General features: G+C 37.4%; 1 protein-coding gene across 8 annotated transcripts in view; it reads left to right on the top strand.

The window, feature by feature from the left end:
- The window catches only part of ACSL6 (acyl-CoA synthetase long chain family member 6), a gene marked incomplete at its 5' end in the record, with an annotated part of 63,462 nt that extends 54,084 nt beyond the window's left edge, over positions 1-9,378 (top strand). For all 8 annotated transcript variants that reach the window (XM_081231570.1, XM_081231572.1, XM_081231571.1 and 5 more), the window contains 2 exons: positions 154-225; positions 8,973-9,378. In XM_081231570.1, the coding sequence (XP_081087696.1) occupies positions 154-225; positions 8,973-9,110 (210 nt within the window). In that variant the 3' untranslated portion in view covers positions 9,111-9,378. The remainder of the gene's footprint in view (positions 1-153; positions 226-8,972) is intronic.
- Between the last annotated feature and the right edge of the window lie 3,258 nt (positions 9,379-12,636).

Below are 12,636 nucleotides of genomic sequence, written 5' to 3'. Positions count from 1 at the left end.
GCCAGGGAGCGTCAGCCCCAGTTGGGGGTTTGAAAGGTGGGGGGAGTGTTGGTATGATTGCCAGTTGTACTTTGCTCACAACTCATTGATTCTTCTATCTCCATTTTGAAATGTGTTTTCGCCTTGTAATTTTACCTATATGGTTCAATTCAGGAGCTGAAGAAAGCCGTTTTGGAAGATATGGTGAGGTTAGGAAAAGAAAGTGGACTCCATTCTTTTGAACAGGTAACTGTTACCTTCTCCATACTTGTTACTGCCCTTTATGCAGGGATGAGAATTAAAGTAACCAACAGTGACCCTGACCTAGATTCCCTATCCTCCACGCTGTGGCCTGCGGGCAGGCTGTGTACCAGTGGACCCCTGAAGGCCTGTTCTAAGCTGACTTTGCAACAGCCTGCATCCTAACTAAAATCGGTCGTAGGCTGAGTGAGACTGTGCTCATTGTCCTCATAATCACAGATGTTCATAAAGCTGAAATATTACCCTAGCCATAACTGGTAGAGCATGTCTACATGGTGTGTCTCCAAGCTGCATGCAGTACTCAAGACCAGAGTCCTGTCTTATTTTTATTTTTATGGGGACTGTCTTCTTGGCTGCAGCAGGCAAGCTTACTTGCTAGGACATCAGAAAGATTGCACTCCTGGGGCCAGTGATCTGTCAGCCCAGCATGCCCTGAACAAAGAGGAGGAAACAAAGAGTGTGTTGGGAGAGGACACAGCAGACCTCTAAGACTTTCCGTCTTTGCAAGGTTGGGGTTCTTTTTTGTAACTGAGTTCATGGTCCTACTTACACATGCCATTTATAATCCTCTTTAGTCACAAATTCAAAAAGAAAAATTCTTCAAACAGAAAAATATTAATATGCTGATTTTTAAAAATTTCCTAGTATATATTTAATATAATTGTTTTTCATAAAATGGTTCTCCAACAGTGTCCCCAAATATAATATTAAGGATCTGTGAGGTTTATGAGAATTTTATATTTTATATGTTCTTTTTTTAAAAATATAAATTTATTTATTTATTTATTTTTGGCTGTGTTGGGTCTTCGTTGCTGCGCACAGGCTTTCGCTAGTTGCGGCAAGCAGGAGCTACTCTTTGTTGTGGTGCGTGGGCTTCTCACTGCGGTGGCTTCTCTTGTTGCAGAGCACGGGCTCTAGGGCACTTGGGCTTCAGTAGTTGTGGCACACGGGCTTAGTTGCTCCACAGCATGTGGGATCTTCCCGGACCAGGGCTTGAACCCGTGTCTCCTGCATTGGCAGGTAGATTCTCAACTGCTGCGCCACCAGGGAGGCCCCTTTATATATGTTCATTTTGATGTTAACCTAAAAACATTTTTAAACTGGTTTTAAATATAAACTCTTACAGCAGTTGTTTGACAATTAGAAAACATTTCCACAGATTAAGACTTTTAATTTCTTAAGTTTCAAAGTGAGGATATCTAAATATAGTTTCAGGGTTTGAGGGAATTGTTTTTCTTTTGAAATGAATCTTTACATTAATCTAGCCTGAGAGAAACTGCTTTCCCTCATCCATCAGTGTGTTTTAGGGCAAATAAGGCCTGGATGAATAAATCCTTATTTTAAAAAATTATAAAATCTGAGGCATTCAGGCAAGTCATATTTATCTTTCTGAATGCAAGGTCAGTTCTGGCATGATAATTAAATTTCTAAATTTGCTAAAACTGACTTCATTGCTCTTCCATTACGGGGAGCTGTGTGACTGTAGATGTGATCCTGTAGAGCAGGTGCCACAAATGAGTGGTTGGAGACCTGGTTGATCCAGGCTCCCTATTACCTGAATGGATGGCTGTAAGGGCGCTGAGGATGCACTGGGGATCCTGCGGATACCCTTGTGATTCCCAAGGCTTGCATGCCCCCTGCTGCATGTGGGCTGTGTGACCTGCCTCAGAGCAGGTGGAGAATTGTAACAGATTCCTCTCCTTGGAAAAGACTACCACTCTTAAGCTTATGTTTAAAAGAAACCTTTGGTTAAGGTTCCAGTGTTAACCATTGCTCAAGTTAGAGCTTTTACTGAGAGGAGATGTATTCTTGACTTTCCATACGCCTTAAGCAAAGTTTCTGCTCTAATAATCGGCCCTTGCCATGGTAACCTCAAATACAGAGAAGTCATGTGGCATCCCAAAGGCCTGAGTTTTATTGCCAAGGCTGTTACCTCTTCATTTTCTCTGTTCTCATTCTCCTCTTTGTTGGTGTGTGCTCCTAGTTGTGTTCCAAAGCTCAACATAAATTGAGTTAATCCATAATCTATTGTCAGCTAGTCCTTTTCCCTTTTCCTCAAAAAGGAATGATCAATTAAGGCTTAATGCTAATTTTTTACACCCCCCCCCCCAATAGATATCCAAGCCCAAGGCTTAAATCATTCAACAGAAGCTTTAGGAGTTCAGACTTACTGGGCAGCATTGATCTGAATGAAACTTTGAATTAGATGAAAAATTAATGTAATCTGATTTCCAGAAACAGACAGTTCCTAGAACTAGGCCAACCATTATCAATTTACGGAGATTTAATGAGTAGATAAGAAGCATTTAAAATAACTGTTATCAATAATTAAAATATGTAGGTTCTTGGGAAGTATCTGAGCATACTTAACTGTGATTTAACCATTTTTTGACATTTCTATGCCTTATTAGTTTGCATAGGCATATAAAATACAAAGTGAACTTTGAAACTTGACAGTTTTCAAATTCTGACTGCAAAGCCCTTGCTAAATATATTTTTACTGTATTTCTTGTCATTGAAATGAATACTTACCTCATCAATTTACCTTTAAATCAGAAATGAATTGAACATTTCCCTAATTAATTTAAAATTTTAAAATTTCTCTTGTCCTAAATTATTCACTCTGTGTTTATTATCTACAAGCAATATTGTGTGTTAAAGTGTTTCACGGAGTAATACCACTGAAAGATTTTAAATACTCTTTTTTTTCAGAATTATGAAAATTTCTATGCTTTAATGAGTTGGCATACATTGACACTTTTGAGGCATTATATTCCAATATAATATTTAAATGTTATAGTATCTTTAAATTTAAAAAAACAAACTATAGAATCACTTTTCTGTGACAAGAGTGTAGTTTCAGAAAGGGAGGTAACATTAAGCATCTCCTTCCTTCTTTCCTCAACAAAAACTTTGCTTATTGCAAACTGGAAAATAAGTTTTATGTTGTGTTAGGCATAAAGGGAGACTAAAGACTCTCGTTCCTTTTTTTCCCCATAATTCAACAGTTTGGTTTTATTAGAAAATATAAATAATTATATTTATAAAAAATGAAAATTGGTTTTACCATTGGTTTACTTGTGAAAATAAACTAACTATAGGTTTGGGGCCCACAGTTAAGGTCAGTTAAAGAACTGTTTTGACTCATTTTTTCCCACTTACTGATTAGACTTTTAGTCACTGGAGCAATTTGTATAGGTATTTTCAGGGAAGAATTTAAATACACCCAGGGCTGTAGGTCAGGCTGGAGCAGGGACTGGCAGTAGTGCCAGTCTGATCTGCTCACTAAGTGGCTGAAAGGTGAGCTGAGTGCCATATTGCTTGGCTTCCCTCAACACTGTATTTAATTGTGTTTCCTCTCCTCAGGCAGAGACTATGTTGTAGAGAGCCACATTGAACTGCAGATGCCCCAGTCAGCACTTCAGGCCTGCTACAGGTTGCTGGTTTGACAGATACTCAAAATCTACCAGCAGATGCAGTTCTTTCTTCCTAAGATCATAGTGTTTTCTTTTACATTCTACTTACCATCTAAATAGTGTATGTAGCTCTCCCTATGAGAGTCATCTTCCCTGTACTGTATTGTTTGAAGCTTCTGCTTGTCACTGCTGTATTTTCAAAGGTGTTCTCCCAAGTCCCTATACTGAACGTAGACTCTTGTCTCAATTACACATGTTCTCCACATGCTGTTAGGAATGCAGATGAGCTGAAACCCAGGCTGCCAGGGCACTTGTAGAAATTGTATCTTGGCATTGGCATCTCCTATAAAATAATATTATTTCATTTACAGAAGAAGGTGGATAGATTGTTTACACTTGCCAGAAGTCTTTATGTGATACTGTTTCTATCAGAAAGGGACTTTAAAAAAAAATTAAGGATATTAGCACTGCCAGTTTTTCAGTTTTTCATTTCATGGAGGTAAACATAAGTTACTAAGTTAAATCACTGTATCTAGGATTAAGTTTGATTTGGATTTTGTTCATATTTTCTTCAAGCTAGCTAGTTTTGTTATCAAATGGTGATTTCTGAACTTGAGTAGCAGACCTTAGATGACATCTTATATGCACCGTATGAGCATGTACAAAACATAAGAGCAGTGCTGCTCTGGTAGGTTTGGGGCTTGAACCAGAGCCTGTCTTCTGCCTCCTACCCCTCAACCCAGCCCCCTCACTCATCCCTCCCCCACCCCGCCTCCAATGCACTTCTGCCTCTCCCCCACCTCATCCCACCCATGTCTGTCTACACTCCACCTTCACGCCCATCTCCACCTCTACACCCCCGCCCAACAGAGGCCACTGCAGAACCCCTAGCTCTCAGTGCACTATGGTCTGAAAACGTCTCCCTTGGGACCTGTTTCCAGTGAATTTTGGATCCCCTAGGATGATTTATGTTTGATCAAAACAAATTAGGAAAAAAGTATATTCCAGAGGGTACAAAAACTGGCAGCCCTATTCCTTACCAAATCCTTGCTTCTTTGAGCATCAAAAACACTGAGAGAATTTTCTTTAAAAAATTTTTTTTTATTTTGCCATGAAAAAAATTCAGAAAAATTTTATTTTATATTGGAGTTGAGAGAATTTTCAAACAAAACACTTTTTACAAGAACCTTAACAAATTTTGAAACATTCGATAATGCCTCTTTTTAGCCAAGAGCCTCAGATTTCCAGTTATTTATACTGGATATCCAAGTAGAAATCCTTTCAGTATGTAAGGTAAAGTTGAGGTGGCTACCTGTAATGCTAGCTTTAATTTTAGCCTAAAGTCCAGTCCTCCCCTTCCCACCACACACGAATCCCTTAAAATGCTATTCTTTTTATAGCAAAAGTGAATCCTTCATTTGAACAAATTTCTAAGAGACAAAGATGAATCTCATTTATTAATGCTGTGCTCATTTGAAAATTATCACATTTTAAAATTACAAGCATGGGTTTAAAAAATGCCAGAATTTGTTAGAATTTTTCTTAAAAACTTTTTAAGAAGTAAAAAGTGTAGCTGTTTTAGGGGTCTTCTTTGTATATTGAGTCTTTGATCTGAAAAATCAGTGAATGCAATGGAGAATTTTCTGAGGAAAGACTTCTTTGTCATATTACAATACCCACGTGCCAGGACACTAGACTGGTAGCATCAGAGATTTGGAAAACAATCACTGACATGTTGAATTTTTTGCAACTATTTGCATACATTGATTTTTTCCAATTTTTAAATTTTTGGTGGTTAAATACACATAACATAAAATTTACTACCTTAACCATTTTTTACGTGTGCAGTTCAGTGGCATTAATACATTCATAATGTTGTACTACCATCACCACCATCCATCTCTGTAACTTTTCATTTTGTAGAATGAAACTCTGTACCCCTTGAACAATAACTCCCAATTCCCTCCCTTCCCCAAGCCTCCAGAAACCACCATTTTACTTTCTGTCCCTATGACTTTGACTACTCTAAGTACTTGTGTTTTTGTGACTGGCTTATTTCACTTAGCCTAATGCCCTCAGAGTTCATCCATGTTGTAGCATGTGTCAGAATTTCCTTACTTAATATAAATAATATTCCATTGTATGTCTGTGCCACATTTTGCCTATCCATTCATATGCTGATGGACATTTGGGTTGCTTCCCTGTTTTAGCTATTGTGAATAATGCTGCTATGAACATGGATGTACAAATATCTCTTTGAGATCCTGCTTTCAATTTTTTGGGGTATATATTCCAGTTTCTCTATATCCTCACCAACACTTGTTATTTCTGTTTTCTGGATAATATCAGACTGATTTTTGAAATAAGTCATTTCCTGATTGTATCCATTGATTTTAATTAACAATTCTCATATGACAGTAACATATGCCACAGTAACCTTTCACTCTTGTTCTCCTGGCTTCTGTAACCCACACCCCAGTTCTTTTCTACTCCTCAAGAAACTCCTTCTCTGTCTCAAGCCCAGGCTGAAGCTGTGTCCTACATACTAATAGTAATATATCCAATGTCCAAAAACCACTTGGATGTCTCAGAAGCATTTCCAACTTGACATGAATGCTTGATCTTCCTGCCTCCAAAGAATCTTTCTCCCCCTCCTCCAGTTTTTCTGCTCAAGCAGAAATCTAGAGCCAGTCTTAAAATCTCTTTCTCTATCAATTACCCAAACCAATTGTAAGTCCTGTCCTTTCTACTCCCCAAATCTATTTCCATCTCCACAGCCAACTTTATAGCCTAAATCACCATCAGTCTTGCCTTTTGGCTGGTCTTCCAGCTTCCACTTTTACCTCATTTCAATCCTCTCTTAACAGGGTAATCTTTCCAAAGATGCATTCTAGTACTGTCTCTCACTGATTAAAAATTGTTTAAAGAATTATGTCCAAAATCCCTACCTTGGCGTATCGATCCTTTGTAATTTGGCCCCAGCCTATCTCCCCAGCCCCATCTCTTTCTTCTTCTTTATTTGTATCACCTGCTGCAGCCTATACTTGTGATGTCCCAAGTGTGTTTTGGCACATGTTGCCTCTGCCTAGAGCCATATAACAGCCTCTCCCTTCCCCTTGCTATCTTCATCTGGCCAAAGCCTACTTATCCTCCAGAGTTCAACTCAAACATCCCTTTTCAATGAATCCTGCTCCAGAGACTTGTTTAGGTGCTATATCAGAAAGGCATTCAGCTCTAAAAGAAAACCCTCAGGGTCTTAAACACATAGGGTGTGTTTTTGTGGTGTTCTCACATAAGAAATCCGAAGATAGGCAGTCCAAGGCAGGTACAGGTTCTCAAAGACCTAGGCTCTGCCTATCTTTCCACTCTCCCTTCTTAGTATGTTGGCTTATCACTTTATGTGGCTGCTACAGCTTTGGACATTGTCCACATTCAAGGAAGGAAAAAAAGAGAGTGGGTAGAAATAGGTATGTCTGAACCTTTTATTAGGAAAGCAAAAACTTTCCCTTCTCACTAGCCACAGATGGATCTTATGACTACACCTTAGCTGCAAGGGAGCCTGGGAAATCAGGACATAGGACTGTCATAGTTTACATAGACCATTTTGGCCCCAAACAAAACCTGGGTTTTATTAGCATGGAAGATAGGGAGTGATACTGGGAAAGCAACTGACAACTGCTCATCCCTATAGTAGTATTATCATACTGCAGCATCCCTCATTAGATTGTAAGCTCCATGTGTACAGAGATTGTGTCTTGTTCTTCTTTGTATCCCTGGTGCCTTACACTATACCTGACACATGGTAGTTGCTCAATAAATGCCAATTAAGCAAAACAACAAGTGAAAATATATATGTATTTAGCGCATATATTTTGAGTTAATTTTTTAAAGTCTATATATAGCAATTCATTTGCTATTTAATAATATGGATCTGTTGTGTCAACAAAATAATCGAATGTAGACCCAGTTGTCAGTCAGGATACAATTTCTTAGAGACACTGTCACTCCAGAATTCAGCTCAAGCCCAGATCATAAAATTCTGGTTGAACTGACAGTCACCCTTTCAGCTGGAATCCCACATGGGAGGAGACTGCCCAGGCCCTCCCAGGTTAGTTCATCTATGTCTCTGGTCCCCCATTCAGCCTTGCAAAGAGACTTTGCATGAGGAGGCCTGGAATCTGCCTCATGGAAACAGGCAACACGAACACTAAGTCTGATCCCTCCATTCCTCCTTCCAATAATGTGATCACATTTTCTGGCAGAACTTTTTTTTTTGAACGCAGACTCGTCACGTCCCCCCCTAGACTTTATGTTTCTCCTGTGATTGGCACCACTGTCCATGCAGCCCTCCAAGCCAGAAACCTGGAAGTCCTCAAGGCTGCCTTCTTCTGTATTACATCCTGCCCATTGCTTCCTTCTGTATTACATCCTGCCCATTTATCTCTAAATCGCTCTTAGAACTGCTTATTTGTCTCTGTCTGTGCCACTTCTGTAGGTGCAGGCCCTTATCTTCTTCTCTCCTGTGGATTGGTCAGGTCCTTTTGATTGGTTTCCCTACTTCTAATCTTAACATTCTTAAAAGCCATCTTCACATTTCTCTTGGAGAGATCTTTATAAATTGTATATTCAGCCATGTCATTGCCCTGTATAAAAATCTCCTACTGTATTCCTCTATAAACTGCCCCATCTACCACTTCAGCTTCATCTCTCACCCACTTTGCCTCCTACTTTACGTAACTACAACATAAATCACTTGGATTTCCTTTTTCATACTCTGCCATTTCTCACTCCCGTAGCTTTGTTCATAGGGTTGCCTCTGCCTGGAATGCCCTTCTCCACCCACCTCTCCTCCTTTGCTGGTTAACTCTTACTCGTTCTTTAACACTCACCTGATTTGAGAAGGCTTCCCTGACTGCTCCTCTCTCTTCCCTACTATAACTGAGTTAAGTGCCCTTCATCCTGTGTATACCGCATTGTCTAATAATTGCCCAGTGTGTCTGCTCTACTGGATGCCAGTGTGCACTCCCCGAGGGCAGGGGCGCTCATGATCCCTCTTTGTGTCCTCAGTGCCTGGCACAGAGTAAGGAACTAACTCATTTCTGTTGACTGGCTAAATGGAGGAGTAAGAAGGAAAAAAGGTGGCTTTCAGACATATCAAATAGGCTGAAATGTTATTAGGATAACTCTGACTTTTAAATAGGCATAGTGTTTTTATATCAATATTTCTATTCCCATATGCCTGTCTACTTTTATCATGTATGCTATGAATGCTGTGTTATATTCCTGATAAAGCTGTATTCTGCATTTGGTTTTTAGGTTAAAGCCATTCACATCCACTCTGATATGTTCTCAGTTCAAAATGGCTTGCTGACACCAACACTAAAGGCTAAGAGACCTGAGCTGAGAGAGTACTTCAAAAAACAAATAGAAGAGCTTTACTCAATCTCCATGTGAAGTTCAAGGGAAGTTCTTCTCAGTATAATGGACAATGTAGCAATATTATAGTTATTTTTTGAAAGTAACGTGTCAGAATGATGCAGCTGAAAATGAAAAGCACGTGACCTTATGACTGAGCCTCTTCCTGTCCCAAGAGGTCTTTAACAATATTTTCTCTCTCATCACCGAGTACACTTTATTTTTATTACAATGATATTGTAGTAAGCTGCTAAAAATATCACAAATGGTATTGTAAAAATCAAGACTTTTCTCAAGAACTGTGTACCACTAAAAGTAATATATTCTCAGTGTTCACAGAACTTCTATTAAACATAAAGGAAAAACATAACTGATATATTGTACTTAATTATTTGTGGAATAGTAACCAGGTACAGCAAATATCTAGGCAATGTGGACTACCTCATTCAATAACTGATGGTCAAAATCACAATTAAATCAGACTTAAAAAATTAAAACTAATACAGAATCATTCTGAAACAAAACATGATAGCTCACATTCTACATAACTTTAGATTCTTTAAACATAACAACCCTCATTGACATGAAAAAATTTTCTCTCCAATTTTTACTTCTATTTATGAAGAATGCAAATTCATGTATTCTTAAAACAAATGTATTTACATAACATTTTACAAAGATCTTTCAATACATTTTCTTATTTATTAAGCTCATTCAAATATTAAGGAGCTACCTAGAAAAAATGTAATGTACAACTACTTAAAGGATAGTATGTGTATATTCATGGATGTCTTACCACATGAATTATAAAAGATGTCTGTTTGACTCTGCAATGAATGGACCTTTAGGGAAGACTTGGGAGAAGAAACCCAGAATTATTTCTCAGGGTGGGCAGCAATTAATGTACTGATGTTCCTTGCTGGGTTCTTCCGGTCTTCCCATTCTCAACGTGTCCATGCTAGGCCTGGGAAACCCATATGGCAATAATTCTGAACAGCTTCACTTTCTTCCAGTAAGAGATTATCATGGCAGGATGTAGCGGGGGGGGGGGGCGATGTTATTTCCAAATGAAATAATTTTTCAAGAACATAAGTTTGAAGAACCTCTTCAAAATACCCCTAGAAAACTATTTACATCCATCATAGATAAATATTCCCATGGGAAATAATTTCATGCGTAGAATCTCTAAACCCTTCTAAGCTTACCCATGAAAACCTCCTTTCTTGGCATTATGTGTTTAATACTTCTTGCACCTGGGTGCCAACAATGTCATATAATTAAAGCCCAGCATGGACAGCAATTAAGTTCCAAGCTACAGACTGCATCTACAGAATAAACTGTCCCTAGGAAAGTGTTTCCTTCTGTAGAGACAGGACTCTGAAAGCAGAGATGGGGGCAGTATTCACAGTCCAGAAGCTCCTTACCCCTGGAGCAAATCCAAACTGTCAGTAAATGCTGTCGGTTAGAAACTGCATAATCACACGGGCTTACTAGATGAATCTGCACCAGTGATTATACACTTATATTTCAGTCTTCACAAAAGTGGACGACCACAGCTTCATTTGATGTATTTATCCAATCTTTTACATATTCCTTTGCTGGATTCTCTCTGCAGTCCCACTACGTGCAGTTATAGATTTGACTTTTAGTAGATGACCTAGTTCTGTGCACATTAATTTTTAAAGACATTTCTAAATAAACAAATACTAAAAATGTCCAAGGCCACATCTATTATACATAGCATTAATTTTTTTATATTTAATATATATTTGACTAATTAAAAGAGAAAGTCATTACCTGAATTGGATATTTGTATTATTTTAAAGGCAAGTAGCTTCACATCTTGAGGAAAATGAACCTCTTTCCCATTGTCCTTCCGCTCAACTAAATTTCATATTTGTCTTTGTTTCCAGAGGATTTTAGACAATGAAATTATAAGCAAATAATTTAAAATTTATTTTGATTACATTTATACCTAATAATAGTTAGAGGTAATTGATTATGGATAACTTAAGATTTCTTCTCTTTCTCACTTTAAAGATCTTATGTTTCTATTTGCCTTCCTGATCCATGTGAAAATCATCACACTTGGGCATATAAATAGGTTCTGGCAGATGTGCTGAGAAAAGTAAACAGTGGGCCCTAAATATATTGCATGTACATTTATTTTTTCCGCTGTTTAACTCTACTGAATTTTTTAATAAAGGAGAAATGAAACAATATGTGTTAATGGAAAAAAATCCTTCTTGCTTCAGATTTCCCAACTTTATTTTGAGGGGGAAAAGTTTGTATTTCTCTTTAACCAGTGTAGAAAAAGGCTATGTACTTAAGACATTTACATTCATAGTGGACATCAGATCTGATTTAAGTCTAGCGGTATAACGGAGATCAATTACTTAACATAAACATGTTCTTAAATGTTTGGCCTTTTATCTCTTTTTCATTTAAATGTGTTGGTAATTCTTACATTTTAAAAACTAATCTTGTTGTCTATAAAGATATAAAATAGAATATACACCAATTTTTTTTCCCCTTTTGCCATAAAAGACATCTTTGTATTGTGATTCTCCTCCAGGTGAGAGAGGAAACTGACCAGGTATGTGCAGGCCTAGCTTCACATATTAGGAACTCACGAACTCAGGAGTCTAAAGGAATAAACATACCTAGTCTCCCTCACATGAGCAAGTCAACCTTTCGTTCTAAATTTAGGTAAAACTGCAAGCATGAGAAAAAATAGGACTTTTCATTGCAATTTTTATAGTCAGGTAATGTTTTAGCAACTTGAAGTCAGCACTTCATTTGATTGTATTACCCATCAAAGAAACTCTGATCTTTTATTTTTCTGCAGTAAAGGGAATGAATTATTCTTTATTTTCCAAATGTATAAAGCACAAATGTGATATAGTTACTTAGAATACAAAATACTATGAAATGAATGTAAAGAATGGAAAAATGTATTTTTGCATGAAAACAGACCACTTACAAACTTGCTTCATATCTCAGGAAAAAAAGAATGAAAAATCATATATAAAATTGATAAACTATATGAGATAAGTTGCTGTATTTTCTTGCCTATTTCTATTTTAAGGAAGCATATACATGAAAAGAAAAAATGATCCTGGTAGTCTGAATTTTCTCTCAAGTATGCTACACAGTCCTTTCTGTGAATCTACAGTTAACTGCAGTAAGAATGGAATTAGCATTTAAGTGAGGACAAAGCCCTAATGAGAAACTCTTCAGTTAGAACACATGAATGGTTATAACTCAGAGGCAATAGATATATACTACTTGGAACACAAGCATTTCTAAACTTGGTCCCAAACAAAAGGTTTTCATGAGGTGACAGTGGCTTTTAAACATTCATTTGACTGATTATTTTTATTTTCCTTGTTAAGTCATTGCAAAAATTGCATGGAGGGCAATGGATATTTTTTCAAGAACTGCTTATTCTACTTTCAATTTTTTGAAATTGAGGAGATTAAAAAATTACCTTTTAAATATGCATAAAAGTATTTTAACTGTAATTTTATTTTTAGTTGCTTTGTTATAGTAGCATGCATATCAA

This window comes from Mesoplodon bidens (genome assembly GCF_964165515.1).
Source record: "Mesoplodon bidens genome assembly, chromosome: 4".
Classification (NCBI taxonomy): Eukaryota; Metazoa; Chordata; class Mammalia; order Artiodactyla; family Ziphiidae; genus Mesoplodon; species Mesoplodon bidens.
Note: the sequence above shows the minus strand (reverse complement) of the source record. Positions and strands in the feature narration are given on the sequence as shown.